Consider the following 22,383-nt stretch of genomic DNA (forward strand, 5'->3'; position numbering starts at 1 on the left):
GACTGAGCTAGCTGGTCCTGTCTGCAACAGTCCTCTCTGTCTGACTTTATCAGTAAATCGAACGGCCAAAGCCCGATTGAAAGATGGATTCCTCTCACTGACCAATCATAAAACCCAGATTTTCTGTTATTTCACCTTTTAAGATCAATCATGATCTCATTGAATGGCGGAGCAGGCTCGAAGGGCTGAATGGCCTACTCCTGCTCCTATTTCTTATGTTCTTAAACATTCACATCCATTTGCTCAGTATTTATTTCTCTCTCTTTTTATTCTGTTCGTGCTTTTTAGAAGGAAGAAATGAACAGAAGTGATTTACTGGAATGGTACCAGGGATGAGGGACTTCAGAATGTGGGGGATTGGAGAAGCTGGGGTTGCTCTCCTTAGAGCAGAGGTTTTGACAGAGGTGTTTAAATTCATGAACGGGTTTGATATAGTAAATGAGGAGAAACATTTTTCCAGTGGTTAAAGAGTCGGTGACCAGAGGACACAGATTGAAAGTGATTGGCAGAAGAATCCGAGGCGACATTAGGAACCATTTGTTTTTCACACTGCGAGTTGTTGGGCTCTGGAATGCACTGTCTCAATTCACAATTAAACAGATGCTTCCCAATAAATGAATAATTAATTCAGATATATCTACAGACACTTGTAAGTTGCAGAGATAATAAACATTTACATCGAACACAAGTCAGGAATACATTTGTATCTGGCAGGGATACACCCAGTATATTTACAGCTCTCACAGCTGCTGGGTGGAGCGTTCCCTGGTGGGCCAGGGGGTGATTTCCGGTCTGATTTTTATAAAACAGTTGTGCAGTTTATTAAATCAATTACACGAACATATAATTAAAGGCAATATCATGATGAATAATTGTTTTAATGGCCATTAATAAACCGATAACTGTCTGTTGCAGACTGGAGGAAATGTTAGTATGTTGGCCGAATGACAGTTAGACTTTAATATGTATTTATGATGTGCGTGTGATGAGCCTTTATCCGTTCCCATCCCAAAGGATTGCAGCACTTTCAAACGAGAAGCTGGGGTTGTTCTCCTTAGAGCAGAGGTTTTGATCTGTGGGATCATAAGAGAATATTTTGTTCTTTAAAAAATGCCACGCTGGGAATGGAACACAGGCTCTTCTGTATACTGGACAGGTGCTTTGACCAGCTAAGCCATGGAGCCAACTCACAGCTGAAATTTCTCTGCTCCCCTCTCTGATATCTAGTACCTGTGGTATTGCGTTCCACATTCCAACCACTCTTTGCATAAACAAGCTTTTCCTGAATTCCCTACTGGATTTATTATTGAGGATCTTATATCTAGTTTTACTTAGTGTGACACAAGAGGACTGGCGACTGCTGTTGTATAAAACCCTCTGTCAAAGACCCACACTCCGAACATGCACACCTGAGGTTGTATAATAGTGGGGACACTGGTGAAGATTGTTGAATTGAGGGGGCACTAGTTGGGTTTATATGATAGATTGGAGCAGTACTTGCCGTTGTGTGGTAGTGAGGTGGGAAATATTTTTGTGAATTTGTCTGGAGCTGATTTTTCGGCCCAGTTGATTTGCTCCTTCCAGAAAACCAACCCGCCCTCCATCCACGGCAGGTTTTCACTTCCATCAGCTCATCCCCAAAACCCAGCTTTAAACAGCAATAAAAGCACTGGAACCACACGGCGGGTCATTCAACATCTGTGGAGACAACAGACACATTTATTTTAAGGGTTTGGACCACTTTTTCACGGACCACCTGCAGTACCCTCGTGGACCACAGGTTGGGAACCACTGCCCTACAGGAATATATGTTTAACAAATGTTTAAGTTTCAGTCGAAGATTTAACGTTGGAGTTGCGGTTGCTATGGTGAAATCTTCCAAAGCAATTTGATTTGTTTAAATGTGAAAAACTAATTTTTCTCCAGTTATATTCAATGTTTTTACAGTCACTGTTCTGCCCATCTGACCAACCCGTCTATATTGTCCTGTAGCCTGAGGCTTCCCTCCTCACTATTTACCACGCCACCAATTTTCGTGTCATCTGCGAACTTACTCATACCTCCTACATTCATATCTAAATCATTAATGTACACTACAAACTGCAGTACACAACTGGACACACGTCACAAAAACAACTTTCGACCATCACCCTCTGCCTCCTGCCACTAAGCCAATTTTGGATCCAATGTGCCAAATTGCCCTGGATCCCATGGGCTCTTACCTTCTTGACCAGTCTCCCATGCGGGACTTTGTCAAAAGCCTTACTGAAGTCCATGTAGACTACATCAACTGCACTACCCTCGTCCACATACCTAATCACACCCTCAAAAAATTCAATCAAATTGGTTAAATTTAAGTGTCTTAATTTTAAGTTAATATTTCCCCACAGTGACGGAGGGAAAATTATGATTTGATAAATTATCCCTTGGGCTCTTAAGCAGAGCCACAATGGATTCTCTGCTTTTTTTTATTATATGGAAGTTACCTTGTAAACTAATTGTAGCACTTCTGTCTCTAATGTTAAAACACCATGTAAACCACCTAGCCTGGGAATCACTTGTTTCTGAAATTGGAATTGATAAGATAAATTGATAGAAATGAAATTGAACATTGACAAAACCTGTCAGTTCAACAGTACTGCTGTTTGGATTTTAGGATAATTTTGAAATGACAAAATGGACTCAGGCACTATATATTGTAAGAAATCACACAACACCAGGTTATAGTCCAACAGCTTTATTTGAAATCACAAGCTTTCGGAGCGCTGCTGGGTTACTTTTCACACAGAATCACACAGAAACCCCACAGTGCAGATAGAGGCCATTTCGGCCCATCGAGCCTGCACCGACACATATCCCACCCTATCCCCATAACCCCACGTATTTAATCCCCCTAACACTAAGGGTCAATTTATCATGGCCAATCAACCTAACCCGCACATCTTTGGACTGTGGGAGGAAACCGGAGCACCCGGAGGAAACCCACGCAAACACGGGGAGAATGTGCAAACTCCACACAGACAGTCACCCGAGGCCGGATTCGAACCCGGGTCCCTGGCGCTGTGAGGCAACAGTGCTAACCACTATGCCACCGTGCTTTTGGGAAAATAAAAGTTCCTCTAAAATAATGATAAATAAAAAGTGATAATAACTTGGACTAAGTGAGAACATTTGATCTATGTTTTCTATCTTAAGTATTGTACTGGACAGTAAAGTTCCTCCAGGGCTCATGAATGAGATATGAATGGTAATTAATGGGTTGTGTAAAATGGAGAGAGGAAGGGATTGAGGGTGTAAGAAAAATTACACTACCAAATGAGAATTTTTGTAGCTTTCTAGTGAAAGTCAGGGACGTGTAGTAAATTGATAGCTTTCTGGAGACATTTGTGTCCCTGCATTGACACATACTCCGAGAAACTATCTAATTAATGAAACAATCAGAATAGAGTTAAACATACTGTTAGAAGAATTGAAATTGAAGTTTAAGTTACATGGAATTTGGATTGGACGGCTTGTGTGTTCCCAATTTCCGGAGGTATGGGCTAGACACAAACAAGATTGTGGAAGGGTCGATACTACAGACCTGTTAGCCTCACATCAGTAGTTGGGGAAATGCTGGAATCTATTATAAAGGATGCAATAACTGGGCACTTAGAAACGAATAGTAAGATTGGGCAGCGTCAACATGGATTTATGAAAGGGAAATCCTGTTTAACAAACCTATTGGATTTCTTTGAGGAGGTAACTAGTGGAGCAGATAAAGGGGAACCAGCAGATGTGGTGTATTTGGATTTTCAGAAGGCCTTCGATAAGGTCCCACACAAGAGGTTGGTGAACAAAATTAGGGCACATGGAATTGGGGGTAATATACTAGCATGGATTGAGAATTGGTTAACAGACAGAAAACAAAGAGTAGGGATAAACAGGTCTTTTTCAGGATGGCAGGCTGTGACAAGGATCGGTGCTTGGGCCCCAGCTATTCACAATCTATATCAATGATTTGGATGAGGGGACTAAATGTAACATTTCCAAATTTGCTGATGATACAAAGCTAGGTGGCAGTGTCAGTTGTGAAGAGGATGTGAAGAGGCTCAGTGAGTGGGCGAGAACATCACAGATGGAATATAATGTGGATAAATGTGAAGTTATCCACTTTGGTAGAAAAAACAAAAAGGCGGAGTATTTCCTAAATGGTGAAAGATTGGGGAATGCAGACGGCAAAGGGACTTGGATGTCCTTGTACATGAGTCACTGAAAGTGAATGTACAGGTGCAGCAAGCCATTAGGAAGGCAAATAATATGCTGGCCTTCATTAAAAGAGGATTTGAGTACAGGAGTAAAGAAGCCTTACTCTGAATTATATAGGGCCTTGGTGAGACCGCACCTGGAGTACTGTGTACAATTTTGGTCTGCCTACCTAAGGAAGGATATACTTGCCATAGAGGGAGTGCAATGAAGGTTCACGAGATTGATTCCTGGGATGGCGGGACTGTCGTATGAGAAGAGATTGAGTAAACTAGGCCTGTATTCTCTTGAATTCAGAAGAATGAGAGGGGATCTCATTGAAGCATACAACATTTTTACAGGGCTTGATAGGGTGGATAGTGGGAGAATGTTTCCCTTGGCTGGGGAGTCTAGAACCAAGGGCCACAGCCTCAGGATAAAGGGTAGGCCATTCAGGACTGAGATGAGAAGAAATTTCTTCACACAGAGGGTGGTGAATCTTTGGAATTCTCTACCCCAGAGGGCTATGGAGACTCAGTCATTGGGTATATTCAAAACAGAAGTGGATAGATTTCTGACTAGTAAGGGCATCAAGGGATATGGCGATAGGGCAGGTGAATGGAGTTGGGGCAGAAGATCAGCCATGATCTCATTGAATGGCGGAACAGGCTTGAAGGGCTGAATGGCCTTCTTCTGCTCCTATTTCTTATGTTCTTATGTTCTTATCAAGGGGGAAACCCACAAACCACATAAACAATATCCTACTTAATACTGGAAGGTTAAGAGCAGTATCAGATAGCTGAAGAGCAGCGTGGGAAGCGGTACTTATCCCAAAGGATAAGTCCATACAGATTGTTAAAGACGGTGGATTAAACCCTGCAGGCTGCATATTAACGGAAGGCGAAGAACATCAGTGTGAACTAGCGGTAGAGGAAGAGGAAAGTTGTGGGGTAAAAGATAGCCCACTTGAAGGTGAGTGTGAGGTAATGTTTGTCGATGGTTCTAGGAAATTTATAAGTGATACACCCCCATACGGGATGGGCAGTCATGAGGAAGGATGGTCAGGTGGTCCGACAAGGAGCTCTGGAAGGAGGGGACCCAGGTAGCGGAACTGATGGCTCTTATCGAAGCATTATGGGCTTGTCCAGGGAAACGAGTGAATATTTACACTGATACGTTCGGCGTAGTCCACGATTATATGGCCTCATGGGCTCAAAGGGGGTTTATAGCATCCTCAGGGGATCACATTAAACATGAAGTGCTAGTAAAGGCTCTGGTGGAGGCTGCAGGGCTCCCACTAGAGGTAGCAGTAGTCAAGGCAAAAGCACATCAGAAGGGGGACGATTGGATACAGAAAGGAAACAAATGGGCTGATATGGCAGCTAAAGAGGCTGCCGAAAATATGCCCCCTTCTCTGGCCCTGGTGGCAGCTTGCACCATCGGACCAGAGGAAGTAAATATGGTGCAACTGCACAAAGATATGTCAAAGGAAGAGAGAGAGGTATGGGAGAGTCACGGGGCAAAGGGAGATATGATTGGGGTATGGAAGTTGGAAGGGGCAGACCAGGTGGTAGCCCCCGAGTGTATCAGGCAGAATTTACTAGAAATCTATCACGGGGATATACATCAGGGACGTGGCAAAGCACTGCCAGAGGTGCCTGATCTGTGCGCAGTATAACCCAGGAAAGGGGATAAAGATTCGTATGGGAAATCAACCAAGACTGAAGGGACCATGGGAAAACCTACAAATCGATTTCACCGGTCCCCTTCCAGAGAGTAGGGGAAAGACCTACTGCCTGGTGATAATGGATCACTTCACTCGCTGGGTAGAGGCCTTCCCAACATGAAATTGCACTGCCGATATGGCCGCAAGAATCTTGGCAGAGGAGGTGATACCCCGGTGGAGGGTCCCCCTACAAATGGATTCAGACCAGGGGTAGGGTCATGAAGGCGGCATGTCAGTTATTGGGGGTAAAGCAGAGGTTCCACATACCTTACTACCCTCAGAGTTCTGGAATGGTGGAACGTATGAATAGAACCCTAAAAACGGCTATAGCAAAAGCGATTGCGAGCACGGGTAAGAACTGGGTGGATGTCCTCCCGACCATATTAATGAGGTTGCGGGCAACCCCCAACCGGACAATAGGGCTGACTCCGTATGAATTAATGACTGGGAGGGCTATGAGATTGCCAGAAGGGGTGATAGAAGGGTGTAGTGAAACAGGGCCGCTGAGGGATAGAATTACACGGTATGTAGCGGAGCTATGTAAGCAGCTTCAAGGATGAAAGTGGAAGTAAAGCAACAGCAAGAAGCGGCAGATCGACACGGGCATGGGCCTGAGCCCGAGTCATCGGGGTTCCCAAAAGTGGGAGACAGGGTAATGGTAAAAGGGGTGCCGTCCAAACCGGGACTGGCGCCTCGGTGGACTGGGCCTTATGTAAGAATTCGCAATAATTTACAGTTCTGAAGATCAATTTTTTTGATTAAAGAATCCCTGGGCGTTGTGCTTTTAAATTTCCAGGGATAAAAATGGCTGTCGCACCACATGGCCGAAGACAAAAGAGGCTTGGAAAGCAGCTTTCTGTGTCTGGAAGTACGGTTCAATGAAGACAAAGGACAATGCTTTGTTTACAAAGCAACTGAATGCTATTAGCATTTGTTTGTATATCGAGTGGATACATCTAAACTGCAGAAGAGACTTTTGTACCTTGAATGGGAAACGTGTAACAATTGAATGGGTCTAAATCACCTAGCATTCTGCACAACAGAGCAGTTGTATTTCCCTTTTGTTTCAGCCCAGGGAGCTCCGGAAGACACATTAACCCAGTCCAACCACTCTGTTAGCCAATCATAGCTTTCTCTTGTGTATTGGACCCTTTGGGGGGGGAATTTTGCACACAGTCCTTGCAAGGCAGAACGGCAGGGGCCTCGCCAGGTATAAAGATAACTGCTCAGAAGCTATCTCTCTCTTTTACTTCCTGGGACCATAGGTGAGCCTCTCTCTCTCTCTCTCTCTCTCTCACTTCGCTGGACCACATGTGAGCAGAGTTTCTGACTCCTCAGCAAAGCAACCTAGTTAAGGAGTTTGGGGGATGGTAATTTAAGGGGATATTACTAAGATTGTTCAACCAACATTGTAGTCACTTACCCCTCGTTTTTGCCGTCTGCCTTACCCCATTTTAAGCAATTTTACTGTAATTACTGTGTGTGTGTGGGATAGTTTGATATTTTGATTATAGTTTCTTTTAGTTAATAAAACTTGATTTTTTTCTCTCATCCAAACTACGTGTCTGTTTTAATATCAATAATTATAAGCCCTGCAGTCAGAACTGGAAGGTGGGGTAGCGATTCGAAACCGCTGTTTTAAAATTGGTTTTATTGGAATTGGTCCGAGTGCAGGCAAAGGCTGCAAGACCAGGAAAATTACTTTAAACCAGTTTAAAGAAGCCCCAACCCTTACACTTACACGGGCCTATTGACCAGCGATACATGTGTGTGTTTGGACATCCAAAAGGGGGGTAGATGGAAACATTGGTCCAAGGTTAAGCCGTATGACTCATATTCTGTTTCTACCAACAGGAAAGCTAGCAGCAGATCTCTTAATTTGTTTCAGGTAAAACTATCTCACAATGGCGGCCTGGTGGACAGCCATGATGGCGATCACCCTCCCAACAATTATGGTAGCGTGGGCGGTGCCCACCGTGCACATCGATAAAAGTACTTGTTTGCATCCAGGACAATACATGCAACTGGCACAGGGGGAAAAGGGTAATGGGTAAATGTGGTAAACCACTTTTATCATTCACTATCGTTACACTATAGTTATCACTGTTATATCGTTATCACTGTTCACACTGTTGTATCACTATACGAGGTCGCTTCTTGTCACGCTGTTATACCTGGGCTGACCACTGCTGACTCCGCCCATGGCTCCACCTACCTGCCCAGGTATAAAGGTGGTCGACTGGCTGGTGTTCTTCCTTGTTGGATCCGATCACCCATGAGGGTGGGCTCTGTTATTTAGCCAATAAAAACCTATAGTTACTTTCTTAACTCATCGCTTTTCATTGGATGAATTGATAGGTATATCAATTTTATTGGCTAAATTTTAAAATGTCGACACTTGAGCAGTCAAACGACCAGCCAAGCGACCAGCCAGACGCCCAGCTACAACAGCCACAGCAGCCTGCCTGGCTGCGAGCCCTCAGACCACCGTACCTGGACCTAAATCCACAGGCAGCAAACTCAGCCCTCGACTTTGAACACTGGCTGAGCTGCTTCGAAGCCTACCTGGGAGAATCCAGCGTGCCTCAGAAATCCATGCTAAGAGTTCTGAACGCCCAAGTGAGCCCTAAAGTATTCGCACTCATCCGGGACCTCAAAACATACGAGGACGCCATCAACCGGCTGAAAAGACAGTACCAAACCCCGGTAAATTCCATGTATGCCAGACACCTCCTAAGATCCCGCCCGCAACAGCCAGGAGAGCCCGTGGAGGAATTTTTACGGGTGCTACAAGCACTCGGCAGAGACTGTAACTTTAAAGCGGTAACGGCTGCAGAAAATACTGAAGACAATGTCCGCGATGCCTTCGTGAAAGGCCTGCGGTCCGACTACTCACGGCAAAGACTACTGGAAGCAAGGGACCTCGACGTGGACAAAGCTGCAGCCCTCGCTCTCTCTCTAGAGGTGGCCCATCGGGACCTCGAGGCATACTCAAGGTACTGTAACTCGCGACCCTGGGACTTGGGACCGACCCCGACCACGATACCCCCCGCAGCACCCCCCCTGGGACCTACCTCAGCGTCGGCGTCCCGGACCCGATCGAGACCGCCACCCCCGGTACCGGCTCCGACATCGGACCCCCGCGATCGGGCCGCCGGCTGCTTCTTCTGTGGCCAGTCGAAACACCCGAGGTCGCGCTGCCCAGCCAAGAACTCTACCTGCTCAAACTGTTTGAAGAAAGGCCACTTCGCTAAGGCCTGCAGAGGTGGATCATCAGAGGCCAGCAGTGCCTCATGCGAGCTGTGGGGGCGGCCATCTTCCTTCAAGGCAACAGAGGCCAGCATCCCCACATGTGAGTCATGGGGGCGGCCATCTTTGATACAGGCAACCGACACCAGCAGTGCCTCATGTGAGTTACGGGGGCAGCCATCTTCTCCGCCATTTTGTCCAACCTCGTGGGAGACGCCATTTTACCCACCACGCTCGACCGCCACCGTGCCTCTAGACCCGACTACCGCCTCACCCGCAGACTACAACGACTCGCTCAGCTATACACTAGCCTCCGTCTCACTGGACCAAGCCCGCCCGCATCACCTGTCCAAGTCAATGATGGACATCAGAGTAAACGGCCACGCCACGACCTGCCTGTTCGACAGCGGAAGCACGGAGAGTTTCATCCACCCAGACACGGTGAGCCACTACTCCCTCCCTGTCCTGCCAACGCGCAACCGGATCTCGATGGCATCGAGATCCCACGCCACAGACATCAGCGGCTACTGTGTTGTGACCCTATCGGTTAAGGGTACGGAGTATAAAAATTTTAAACTCCTCGTCCTCCCCCAGCTATGCGCTGCTGTCCTACTAGGGCTAGACTTCCAATCCCACCTCCAAAGCGTCACGCTAGCATACGGCGGACCCCTCCCCCCACTCACAGTCGACAACCAACAGATTTTAAACCGCCCACCGCGTAACACCTGCGGCCTATCCACCCTCAAGGTCCCGCCACCTTCCCTGTTCGCTAACCTCACCCCCAACTGCAAACCCGTCGCGACCAAGAGCAGGCGGTACAGCGCCGGGGACAGAGCTTTCATTAGCTCTGAGGTGCAGCGTCTCCTGAAGGAGGGCATCATCGAGGGGAGCACCAGCCCCTGGCGTGCCCAGGTCGTGGCCGCTAAGACCGGCAATAAAAACCGCCTGGTCATCGACTACAGCCAGACCATAAACAGGTACACCCAGCTGGATGCATACCCCCTTCCCCGCATATCTGATATGGTCAATCAGATTGCGCAGTACCGGGTATTCTCCACCATCGACCTTAAGTCGGCCTATCACCAACTCCCTATCCGCCCTGAGGACCGCCAGTATACAGCCTTCGAGGCGAACGGCCGCCTCTACCACTTCCTTAGGGTTCCCTTCGGCGTCACCAACGGGGTTTCGGTCTTCCAAAGGGAGATGGACCGGATGGTTGACCAGAACGGGCTGCATGCCACGTTCCCCTACCTAGATAACGTCACCATCTGCGGCCGCGACCGGCAGGACCATGACGTTAATCTGGAGAGATTCCTCCGTACAGCCCAACGGCTGAACCTCACCTACAATAAGGAGAAATGTGTGTTTAACACCTCGCGCCTTGCCATCCTCGGCTGTGTAGTAGAGAACGGAGTCATCGGCCCCGACCCCGAAAGAATGCGTCCCCTCATGGAGCTACCCCTCCCCCACTGCCCAAAGGCTCTGAAGAGAACCCTGGGGCTCTTCGCCTACTATGCCCAATGGGTGCCCAATTATGCAGACAAAGCCAGACCCCTCATGAAGTCCACATCCTTCCCCCTTACGGAGGAAGCGTGCGCAGCCTTCTCCCTCATTAAGGGAGACATCGCCAAGGCCACAATGCACGCAGTGGACGAGTCCATCCCCTTCCAAGTGGAGAGCGATGCATCCGACTTTGCCCTAGCCGCTACCCTTAACCAGGAGGGGAGACCAGTGGCCTTCTTCTCAAGGACCCTACAGGGCCCTGAGATCCGACACTCGTCGGTCGAGAAGGAGGCCCAAGCGATTGTGGAGGCGGTACGACGCTGGAGGCATTACCTGGCAGGCAAACGATTTACCCTCCTCACCGACCAGCGTTCGGTCGCGTTTATGTTTAATAACAAGCTGAGGGGCAAAATCAAGAATGACAAGATATTGAGGTGGAGAATCGAACTATCCACCTATGATTATGATATCTTGTACCGGCCAGGTAAGCTGAACGATCCCCCTGATGCTCTGTCACGAATTACATGCGCCAGCGCGCAAAGTGATAGACTTCAGACCCTCCACAACGACCTCTGCCACCCCGGGGTCACCAGACTTTACCACTTCATTAAGGCCCGCAACCTGCCATACTCCATCGAGGAGGTCAGGACCATGACCAGGAACTGCCAGACCTGTGCCGAGTGCAAACCGCACTTCTTTAGGCCGGACAGAGCAAGCCTGATCAAGGCCACCCGCCCCTTCGAGCGCCTGAGCATCGACTTTAAGGGGCCCCTCCCGTCCTCTGACCGTAATGTGTATTTCCTCAACATCGTTGATGAGTACTCCCGTTTCCCCTTTGCCTTCCCCTGCCCAGACATGACCAGTACCACGGTCATCAAATGCCTGAACGACCTCTTCGCCTTGTTCGGGTTCCCAAACTATATACATAGTGACCGGGGCTCCTCCTTCATGAGCGAGGAACTCCGTCAGTTCCTACTAGCGAGAGGTATTGCTGCAAGCAGGACCACCAGCTACAACCCCCGAGGGAACGGCCAGGTAGAAAGAGAGAACGCGACGGTATGGAAGGCCGTCCTCTTAGCCTTAAAGTCTAAGGGCCTCCCAACCTCCCGCTGGCAGGAAGTCCTCCCGGCAGCCCTGCACTCCATCCGGTCACTACTTTGCACTGCCATTAACGCCACCCCCCATGAACGAATGTTTGTTTTCCCCAGGAAGTCGACTACGGGAACCACACTACCAACCTGGCTGACCTCCCCGGGGCCCGTCCTGCTGCGAAAGCACGTGAGGACCCATAAAACGGACCCCCTGGTCGAGAAGGTGAACCTCCTGCACGCCAACCCCCAGTACGCCTATGTGGCTTACCCGGACGGGCGGGAGGACACAGTCTCCTTGCGAGACCTCGCACCCTCGGGCATTCCGGAGACACCACCTTTACCCCCCCCCACCCCCCCCCCAATTCCAGCTCAGGTAGACGGCATGCTTGATATACCTATCAGTAAAGAAACCCAATATATGGATCATGGACCGGGTCACCGCACGCACCCATATGATCAAGGTATGGAAAATCAATTCCAAATGTAATATGGGACAAGGATACTGGGACCCTAACTGTGGCAGCAACCATGAACTGTCCACCCCTGGACAACCAGTCCGATTGGAACGGCCTCCCTGCCCATCACAAAGGGAAAGATCAGGGCCTCGGGCGGTTGGTCATATGAACTTGAGGTTTGCCCAGCACCACACAAGCAGACTCCTTCAACTTGGTCTGAATCCCTGTTATCCGACCCAGAAGTGACAGTTATACAAAACTACAAACTAGCATGGATACTGATGGAGATATAACGGTCACCGGCACATCTGATGACGCCACGGGACTGGGACGTCGGTTATACACCTGCTCGCCGCACAAGGGGCAGCACAGAAAAACAACGGGCGTGGTCATCAGTACCATCAATATTATAGCAGGGTAGACTAAATGACACCCATTCATTTGGGAACCAGGACTTGAGGGACAATATTGCCAAGAATTGTGTAGCGATGTTCTTAAGCAATTGGGATGTGCTGATATAAGACGCTTTGATTTAACAACATGTGGATATCAAAAGCCGTCACGATGTCCCACCATAGTGCCACCTCTAACGGATGGCATGATCAGGGTCGGGGGCCCGAAGGCACTGTTACATGATGTAACTATAGTCACTTTAGAGGTAACCTATAACCTGTCGGCGTTGGAGGCCAATTGTGGTGATCACCCAGCATCAATTACTTGGGCAAAGCATAAATTGCAGCGATTACTTAGTGATTATAAGGACCGCATAGCACCCGAAGTAGGGGCCCCCAAGGGGTGGCGGAGATGGAGTATATTAGGGGAAGTGCCAACTCGGCCCTAAATTCATGGCAAATCACGGGCCTGGATAGCTATGCCTCCTGGGTAACACAGGAAAGCGCCAAGGGCCTGCGGTTCACAGCTCAGGGAATGGGGTATGTGCTTACGGCAGTAGAAGTGCAGGGAACCGGGTTACAGAGAGGTATAGAGGACCTAGGGAAAGCCATAATAAAGGCGAGTGATTTACAGTCCAAGAGGCGAGCATGTGACATGCTGGCTCGGGACTTGATTGATCGTGTTGAATCAGACATTGAAGACATCAGGTTTGTGATGGTGTCCCGACATGTGCAGAAGGAAGTCAGCAGTCTCAATCTGATTAACTGGGAGGAAGATAGACAGGAGCTCTTGGTAACCCGACCAGCAGGCGGGGGGCCAGCGGATGCATTTAGATTTCTAATGATGATGCCACAGGGGCACAAGAATGGGAAACATAGAAACATAGAAGACAGGAGCAGGAGTAGGCCATTCGGCCCTTCGAGCCTGCTCCGCCATTCAATGTGATCATGGCTGATCATCCAAATTCAGTACCCTGTCCCTGCCTTTTCCCCATATCCCTTGATCCCTTCAGCCTCAAGAAACATATCCAACTCTTTCTTGAATATATTTAATGAACTGGCCTCCACCGCCCTCTGTGGCAGAGAATTCCACAGGTTCACCACTCTCTGGGTGAAGAAATTCCTCCTCATTTCAGTCCTAAATGGCTTACCCCTTATCCTTAGACTATGACCCCTGGTTCTGGACTCCCCGGCCATCAGAAACATCCTTCCTGCATCTAGTCTGTCCAGACCTGACAGAATTTTATAGGTTTCGATGAGATCCCCTCTCAATCTTCTAAACTCCAGTGAGTATAAGCCCAATCGACACAATCTCTCCTCATACGTCATTCCTGCCATCCCAGGTATCAGCCTGGTGAATCTTCGCTGCACTCCCTCCATGGCAAGAACGTCCTTCCTCAGGTATGGTGACCAAAACTGCACACAATACTCAAGGTGCGGTCTCACCAAGGCCCTGTACAACTGTAGCAAGACATCCTTGTTCCTGTACTCGAACCCTCTTGATACGAAGGCCAACATACCATTTGCCTTCTTAACCGCCTGCTGCACCTGCATGCTTACCTTCAGCGACTGGTGCACAAGGACACCCAGGTCTCTTTGCGCTTCCCCTTCTCCCAATCTATTGCCATTCAAATAATAATCTGCCTTCCTGTTTTTGCCACCAAGTGGATAACCTCACATTTATCCACATTATAGTGCATTTACCATGTTTCTGCCCAATCACCCAACTTGTCCAAATCGTACTGGAGTTTCCCGGCATCCTCCTCGCAGCTTACCCTCCCGCCCAGCTTTGTGTCGTCTGCAAATTTGGAGATATTACATCCAAATCCCTCGTCCAGATCATTAATATATATTGTGAACAGCTGGGGTCCTAGGACCGATCCTTGCGGTACCCCACTAGTCACTGCCTGCCACTCGGAAAACGACCCGTTTATTCCTACTCTTTGCTTTCTGTCCGCCAACCAGTTCTCTATCCAAGTCAATACCTTGCCCCCAATCCCATGTGCCTTAATTTTGCACACTAATCTCTTATGCGGGACCTTATCGAAAGCCTTCTGAAAGTCCAAATACACCACATCCACTGGTTCTCCCTTATCTATTTTACCAGTTACATCCTCAAAAAATTCCAGTAGATTAGCCAAGCATGATTTACCTTTTGTAAATCCATGCTGACTTTGTCCGATCCTGTCACTGCTTTCCAAGTGCTCTGCTATTACATCTTTTATAATAGACTCTAGCATTTTCCCCACTACCGATGTCAGGCTTACTGGTCTATAATTCCCCGCTTTTTCTCTACCACCTTTTTTGATTAGTGGGGTAACATTAGCTACCCTCCAATCCATGGGTACCAATCCAGAGTCTATCGAGTTCTGGAAGATGATCAGTAATGTATCTACTATCTCAAGGGCCACTTCCTTAAGTACCCTGGGATGTAGACCATCAGGCCCTGGGGATTTATCGGCCTTCAGTCCCTTCAATTTTCCTAACACCATTTTCCTACAAATACTGATTTCTTTCAGTTCCTCGCTTTCATCAGACCCTATGTTCCCCGACGTCTCTGGGAGGTTATTTGTGTCCTCCTTTGTGAAGACAGAACCAAAGTATGCATTTAGTTGGTCTGCCATTTCCTTGTTTCCCATTATAAATTCCCCTGATTCTGACTGTAAGGGACCTACGCTTGACTTCACTAATCTTTTTCTCTTCACATATCTATAAAAGCTTTTACAGTCAGTTTTTATCTTCCCTGCAAGCTTACTCTCATATTCTATTTTCCCTTTCTTAATTAATCCCTTTGTCCTCCTTTGTTGACTCCTAAACTGCTCCCAATCCTCAGGATTATTGCTTTTTCTAGCCAATTTATATGTCCTCTCCTTGGATCTTATGCTATCCCTAATTTCCCTTGTTAGCCACGGTTGAGTCACCTTTTTTGTTTTATTTTTACGCCAAACTGGGATGAACAAATTCTGTAGCTCATCCATTCGGTCTTTGAATGTTTGCCATTGCCTATCCACCGTCAACCCTTTGAGCGCCATTCCCCACTCAATCCTACCCAACTCGCTCCTCAGACCATCGTAGTTTCCTCTATTTAAATTGAGGACCCTTGTCTCTGAGTCAACTACTTCATTCTCCATCTTAATGAAGAATTCGATCATATTATGATCGCTCCGACCCAAGGGGCCTCGTACAACAAGATTGCTAATTAATCCTTTCTCGTTGCATAATACCCAGTCTAAGGTGGCCTGATCTCTGGTTGGTTCCTCGACATATTGGTCCAGGAAACCATCCCGTAAACACTTCAGGAATTCCTCCTCCACAGTATTGTTACTAATTTGGTTGGCCCAATCTACATGTAGGTTAAAGTCACCCATGATGACTGCTGTGCCCTTATTGCACGCTTCTTTAATTTCCCTTTTAATGCCATCCCCAACCTCCACCTTACTGTTTGGAGGTCTATATACCACTCCCACTAATGTTTTTTTCCCCTTAGTATTTCTCAATTCTACCCATACAGATTCCACATCATCAGAGCTAATATCCTTCATTGCAATTGTATTAATCCCTTCTTTAACCAGTAATGCTACCCCACCTCCCTTTCCTTTTTGCCTATCTTTCCTATATCGAATGTTGAGTTCCCAGTCTTGGCCATCCTTGAGCCACGTTTCTGTAATCCCAACCAAATCATATTCGTTTACCTCTATTTGCGCAGCCAATTCATCCACCTTATTACAAATGCTCCTCTCTTTAAGACACAAAGCCTTCAGGCTTGTTTTTTTAACGCTCTTAGACCTATTAGAATTATTATTTACTGTGGCCACGTTTGATTTAAACCGTTGATTTCTCTGACTGCCACTTTTGTTTTTCTCCTTCCTATCTTTTGCTTTTATCCCTGTTTTCCTTTCCTCTGTCTCCCTGCTCAGGTTCCCAACCCCCTGCCATTTTAGTTTAAACCCCCCCGAACAGTGCTAGCAAACCTCCCTGCAAGGATATTTATCCCGCTCTGGTTCAGGTGCAACCCGTCTGACTTGTACAAGTCCCACCTTTCCCAGAAGCAGGCCCAGTGATCCAGGAAACTAAAGCCCTCCCTCCTGCACCAACTCTTTAGCCACACATTCATCTGCTCTATCCTCCTATTCCTATACTCACTAGCACGTGGCACTGGGAGTAATCCAGAGATTGCAACCTTTGAGGTCATATCAGGGGGGATGTAAAGTAGAGTCTCTGGGAGTGTTCAGAGGCAAATCAGCGTACCAGGTGGGTACCCGCGGATACGTCGCACCTGGCAAGAATGGCACCCTCCTGATGACCACAGATGAGTGCTGTACTGAGTCGGAGCACTACATAGTGTGTACCTGTAACACCCTGAAACTGATAGATGAGGGCTCAGCAGTGGTGGTAATGGTAGAGCCTCTGGAAGGTGTCTTTAGGGTGATTCAGGCATCTCCAACTCAGTGGTGTTTTCTGAGCGATGAGAAGAACTACCTCTACGGAGGATTGGTATGTGCAAATAATCATACATTTCGCCTTCAAGTTTCAGACTCTCTTACCTTGGGAGATTTCCATCTACCAGGCAGAACCCTCGCCAGCTTGGTCTTCAGCTCATGGTGGGATGACGAGTTGAGTTTGGATGATACACCAGGGAGGGCCACTAGGGTGGCAGTGGAACAGGCCTTGAAAACCACAATGGAATACATTATGTGAAGTAAACAGGCCCTCACGGGGAAGAGTGGAGGTGGACTTGACCAAAAGAATGGCGAGAAGGCTGGGAGTTAAAAGGCAGGGAGCTTCAGCTATATGCCCAGTAGGAAAGGGCCAAAGACAACCTAACTGATGGGACATACGTAGAATGGCAGCCGCCATTGCCTCCGCGCTCATCCTTATCATCATAGAAACATAGAAACATAGAAGATAGGAGCAGGAGTAGGCCATTCGGCCCTTCGAGCCTGCTCCGCCATTCAACGAGATCATGGCTGATCATCCAAACCCTAGCACCCGGTCCCTACGCCGACAGCCATCCCACCCAAGTCCTATCCCCGTAACCCCGTAACCCCACGTATTTAATCCCCCCTAACACTAAGGGTCAATTTTTATCATGGCCAATCAACCTAACCCGCACATTTTTGGACTGTGGGAGGAAACCGGAGCACCCAGAGGAAACCCACGCAAACACGGGGAGAATGTGCAAACTCAGTATATGCATCTGTTAAAAACTGTCAAAAACGGATGATATCCCAGGCGGTGCAAATGGTGATGATGTCAAATAGGGGGTAGCCCCCGTGTCAGTAGCCAAGGTGCCACTCTCAGAGACTGGGGAAAAGTGGGACGTGTATGCGATATAAATCTGGCCGACTAGGTCCCAAGCACAGCCAATGTTACTAGGACATCGGTGAGGCTGTAAGAGGACCATGTAATTTATGGATTTGACACTTGCGGGAGTCCAGTTGGATCCCTGGACAATCCAGCAGGTAGAGAATTCTGGGATTTAGGTATGTCCTACCTGGATCAGACGAGGTCTGACCAGGGGCCAACAGGAGGGGCTGCTAGGGTAACCTGTAGGTTTGGATAACCTTTAAATGTGTATTACTGTTGCATTAGAAGCCATGCTATTAAAATGTTACTGTAACTTCAAGGCATGATGGGAAGCTTGACCAAAATCAGACCAGAGCGTAGTGTCAGCATTTAACAGTAGCAGTAGTTGTAATAAAGTTTCTCCACAAAACCTTGAATCAGGAACTATGAACAAAGATAATGGTAACTGGAGGCCGGATAAGATAAACAAAACTGCAGAAAGGCAAGAGTAAGGACCTTGGATCCGGGACAGTTGAGATAGCGGGAAGCATCTGCCAAAGCCTACGGAACCAGTAATTAACGGTTGAGCAATTATCGGTAGTAGCTTGATTATGTATAAAAATACTGCCACAACCATTGTAAATTTGAGAGACTTCAGTGCGTTATTTACAGAAATTGAATGTGGAACAATAGCAGGGCATAAAAGGTGAGAAAGAACATAAGAACATAAGAAATAGTAGCAGGAGTAGGCCATTCGGCCCCTCGAGCCTGCTCCACCATTTAATGAGGTCATGGCTGATCCAATTTTGGCCTCAACTCCACTTTCCTGCCCGCTCCCCATAACCCTCAACTCCCCTGTTGCTCAAAAATCTGTCTATCTCAGCCTTGAATATATTCAATGACTCAGCCTCCACAACTCTCTGGAATAAAGAATTCCAAAGATTCACGACCTCCAGAGAAGAAATTTCTCATCTCCGCATTAAATGGGCGACCCCTTATTCTGAGACTATGCCCCCTTGTTCTAGATTCCCTGACAAGGGGCAACATCTACCCTGTCCAATCCCCTCAGAATCTTATATGTTTCAATAAGATCTCCTCTCATTCTTCTGAACTCCAATGAGTATAGGCAAAACCTGCTCAAGCTTTCCTCATAAGACAACCTTTCCATCCCAGGAATCAACCTAGTGAACCTTCTCTGAACTGCCTCCAATGCAAATATATCCCTCCTTAAATAAGGGGACTAAAAATGTACTCAGTACTCTAGGTGTGGTCTCACCAGCACCCTGTACAGTTGTAACAAGACTTCTCTACTTTTATACTCTATCCCCCTTGAAATGAAGGCCAACATTCCATTTGCCTTCCTAATTACTTGCTGCACCTGCGTGTTAACGTTTTGTGATTCATGTATGGGGACACCCAAATCCCTCTGTACCGCTGTATTCTGTAGTCTTTCTCCATTTAAATAATAATTTGCTTTTCTATTCTTCCTACCAAAGTGGATAACTTCACATTTTCCCATATTATACTCCATCTGCCAAATTCTTGCCCACTCGCTTAACCTATCTATATCCCTTTGCAGAATCTCTGGGCTGGATTTTCATTGAGGAGGCGGGACTACAACTTTTGGGGTTGTAGTCCCATCTCCATCGAGTTCTAGCCAACCCACGCGATTTAGACTTGATTGACCTTGTTGAGCCCACCCAGCGGGCTCAGCAGGCCAATTAAGGGCCACCCAGCAAGAGGTGACATTGCAGATTGAAATTTCATCTGTCCAGACCTTTTGACAGATGAAATATCAGCGTTTCACAGCTGTTTGAAGCTGTCAAACACTAACAATCTGTACTCTAGGTTAATTCCTTCCTCTCAGGATGATTTAGAAATCTCCCCGGAACAGAAAGCAGAGGCTGCAGATTTTGACAGATCGCGGCCATTCTGCTTTCTGAGCCGGTGAGATGAGGGACTCCCGAGACCTGAAGGAAGGAAGGCTGTAAAGGTAAGTAAACGTTAGTAGAACTTCTTTAAACACTTTACACAGACCAAACACACTTACCTCTGCACTCATGCACCCATCACTCACCTGAACACCGGACATCTCGAACCCTCCAAACCCTTCATCCCGATGGCCCGCCTCGCTAACTTGGCGTGGTTTGGAGCCGTCAGGAATCCCACATTTCAACAATGAAAATAGGGATTAGGCTAAAAGCTGCCTGTTAACTACCTGTTAACAGGCAGTTAATTGGCACTAATCCCCTTCCCGCCTCAGGGAGGCGGGTCCCAGTGCGGGGTGGGTACCTGCCTCCTTTGAAACTGGCATGGAGGCGGGTTGGGTGCGGGATGGGGGTCGGGACCCCCGATTTCGGGATTTTAAACCACCACATGCCTCCAATCCTGACTCCACAGCCCAATGAAAATCCAGCCCTTTATGTCCTCCTCACAACTTGCTTTCCCACCTATCTTTGTGTCATCCGCAAATTTGTCTACAATACACTCGCTTCCTTCATCCAAGTCATTAATGTAGATTGAAAATAGTTGAGGCCCCAGCACTGATCCCTGTGGCACCCCACTAGTTACAGATTGCCATTCTGAAAATTACCCATTTATCCCAACTCTATTTTCTGTTAGTTAGCCAATCCTCTATCCATGCTAATATATTACCCCCCATGAGCTCTTATCTTATTCAGTAACCTTTTATGTGGCACCTTGTCAAATGCCTTTTGGAAATCCAAATACACTACATCTACTGGTTCCCCTTTATCCACACTGCTCGTTACCTCCTCAAAGAACTCCAGTAGATTTGTCAAACATGATTTCCCATTCTTAAAACCATGTTGACTGTATTATGATTTTCTAAATGCCCTGCTACTACTTCCTTAATAATGGATTTGAACATTTTGCCAATGACAGATGTTAGGCTAACTGGCCTATAGTTTCCTGCTTTCTGTCTCCATCCTTTTTTGAATAAGGGTGTCACATTTGCGGTTTTCCAATCTGCAGGTACTTTTCTAGAGTCAAGGGAATTTTGGAAGATTACAACTAATGCACCCACTATCTCTGTAGCCACTTCTTTTAAGACCCTAGGATGCAGGCCATCAGGTCCAGGGGACTTGTCAGCCTTTAGACCCATTAGTTTGCCTAGCACTTTTTCTCTAGTGATAGTGATTGTTTTAAGTTCCTCCCTCCCTTTTGCCCCTTGATTTTCTACTATTACTGAGATGTTTTTAGTGTCCTCGACTGTGAAGATGGATACAAAATATTTGTTCAATGCCTCTGCCATTTCCTTGTATCCCATTATTATGAGGTGGGCTCAGCAAGCAAACAGGCACCCTACACCCGGGAGACAGCGCTATTTCCCTTGGTGCCTCAACAACAACAACTTGCATTTATACAGCGCCTTTAACATTGTAAAATGTCGCAAGGCGCTTCACAGGAGCGTTATCAAACAAAATTTGACACCAAGCCACATAAGGAGATATTAGGGTAGGTGACCAAAAGCCTGGTCAAAGAGGTAGGTTTTAAGGAGTGGCTTAAAGGAGGAAAGAAAGGTAGAGAGGTTTAGGGAGGGAATTCCAGAGCTTAGGGCCTTGGCAGCTGAAGGCACGGATGCCAATGGTGGAATGATTAACATTGCGGATGTGCAAGAGGCCAGAATTGGAGGGGTGTAGCCTTGATGAGGTCACATTGCCTGGTGCTGCATCTGACTGGTTCATCAGAGTCAGAGAGAAGTGCAGGGGGAAATCCCAATGCTACATTGAAGGGACATGGAGTTGTGTTAGCTCTCAACTCCCAGCAGCTGACTCCAGCAATGGGACAGCTACTGACTGTGTCTGGAGAGAGCTTCTGAGCAGCCTGACATGAAGCCTGTGGGCGGGGGTGGTGGGGGGCATGTGGGGATGTGCTACCTTCCTGAAACTTGGCAGCATGTCTGTTAGACTGTGACTGCCAGCGCTGCAGGTTGGTGCTGGATCATGGGGCACTGGCATCAGCTGGACGGTGGCTGTCCAGACAGATCCAGGAAGCCCAGAGCAACCACCTTGCACAAACAATCCATTTCCTGCCCCATTGTGAGGTGTCGCAAATCATGGGTCATGGACCCCAGAGTGCACAATTATTTCCAAAGCTCCAGTATCATCCTGCTTTTCAATCATGGGCCCGTGTAGTCTTGCACCCCTTGCCTCTTCATTCCCTCCCACTGCCTACCCTGCTTCAATGGGGAACTTGGCACATTTACCCACTATTTCGAGTCTCTCTGATCCTCCGTACTAAGTCAGGCGAGTAGTTGACGAGGTCTGGTCTTACCGGCTCTAGAGGGGTGCTTGCTTCCTCGCTGCCCGTTGTGCCTGTGCTGGCTCTTTGAAGGAGCAGTCGTGCCCAGTCCCACACCCCCACTTTTTGTCTGTAACCCTGTAAGTTCCTCATCCTCAAGAACCCGTCCAACTCCCTCTTAAAATTATTGATGG

The 22,383-nt window shown here is 47.6% G+C and overlaps 1 protein-coding gene across 1 annotated transcript in view; it reads right to left on the reverse strand.

The window, feature by feature from the left end:
• Positions 1-859: 859 nt before the first annotated feature.
• The window catches only part of LOC147107462 (ankyrin repeat and SOCS box protein 9-like), a 195,142-nt gene continuing 173,618 nt past the window's right edge, over positions 860-22,383 (reverse strand). Inside the window, exon 8 of the mRNA XM_086006513.1 lies at positions 860-1,073. Within this exon, the coding sequence (XP_085862639.1) occupies positions 994-1,073 (80 nt within the window). The 3' untranslated portion in view covers positions 860-993. The remainder of the gene's footprint in view (positions 1,074-22,383) is intronic.

Source organism: Somniosus microcephalus, chromosome 14 (assembly GCF_052327205.1).
Source record: "Somniosus microcephalus isolate GS21.2 chromosome 14, FLI_Smic_1.0, whole genome shotgun sequence".
Lineage (NCBI taxonomy): Eukaryota > Metazoa > Chordata > Chondrichthyes > Squaliformes > Somniosidae > Somniosus > Somniosus microcephalus.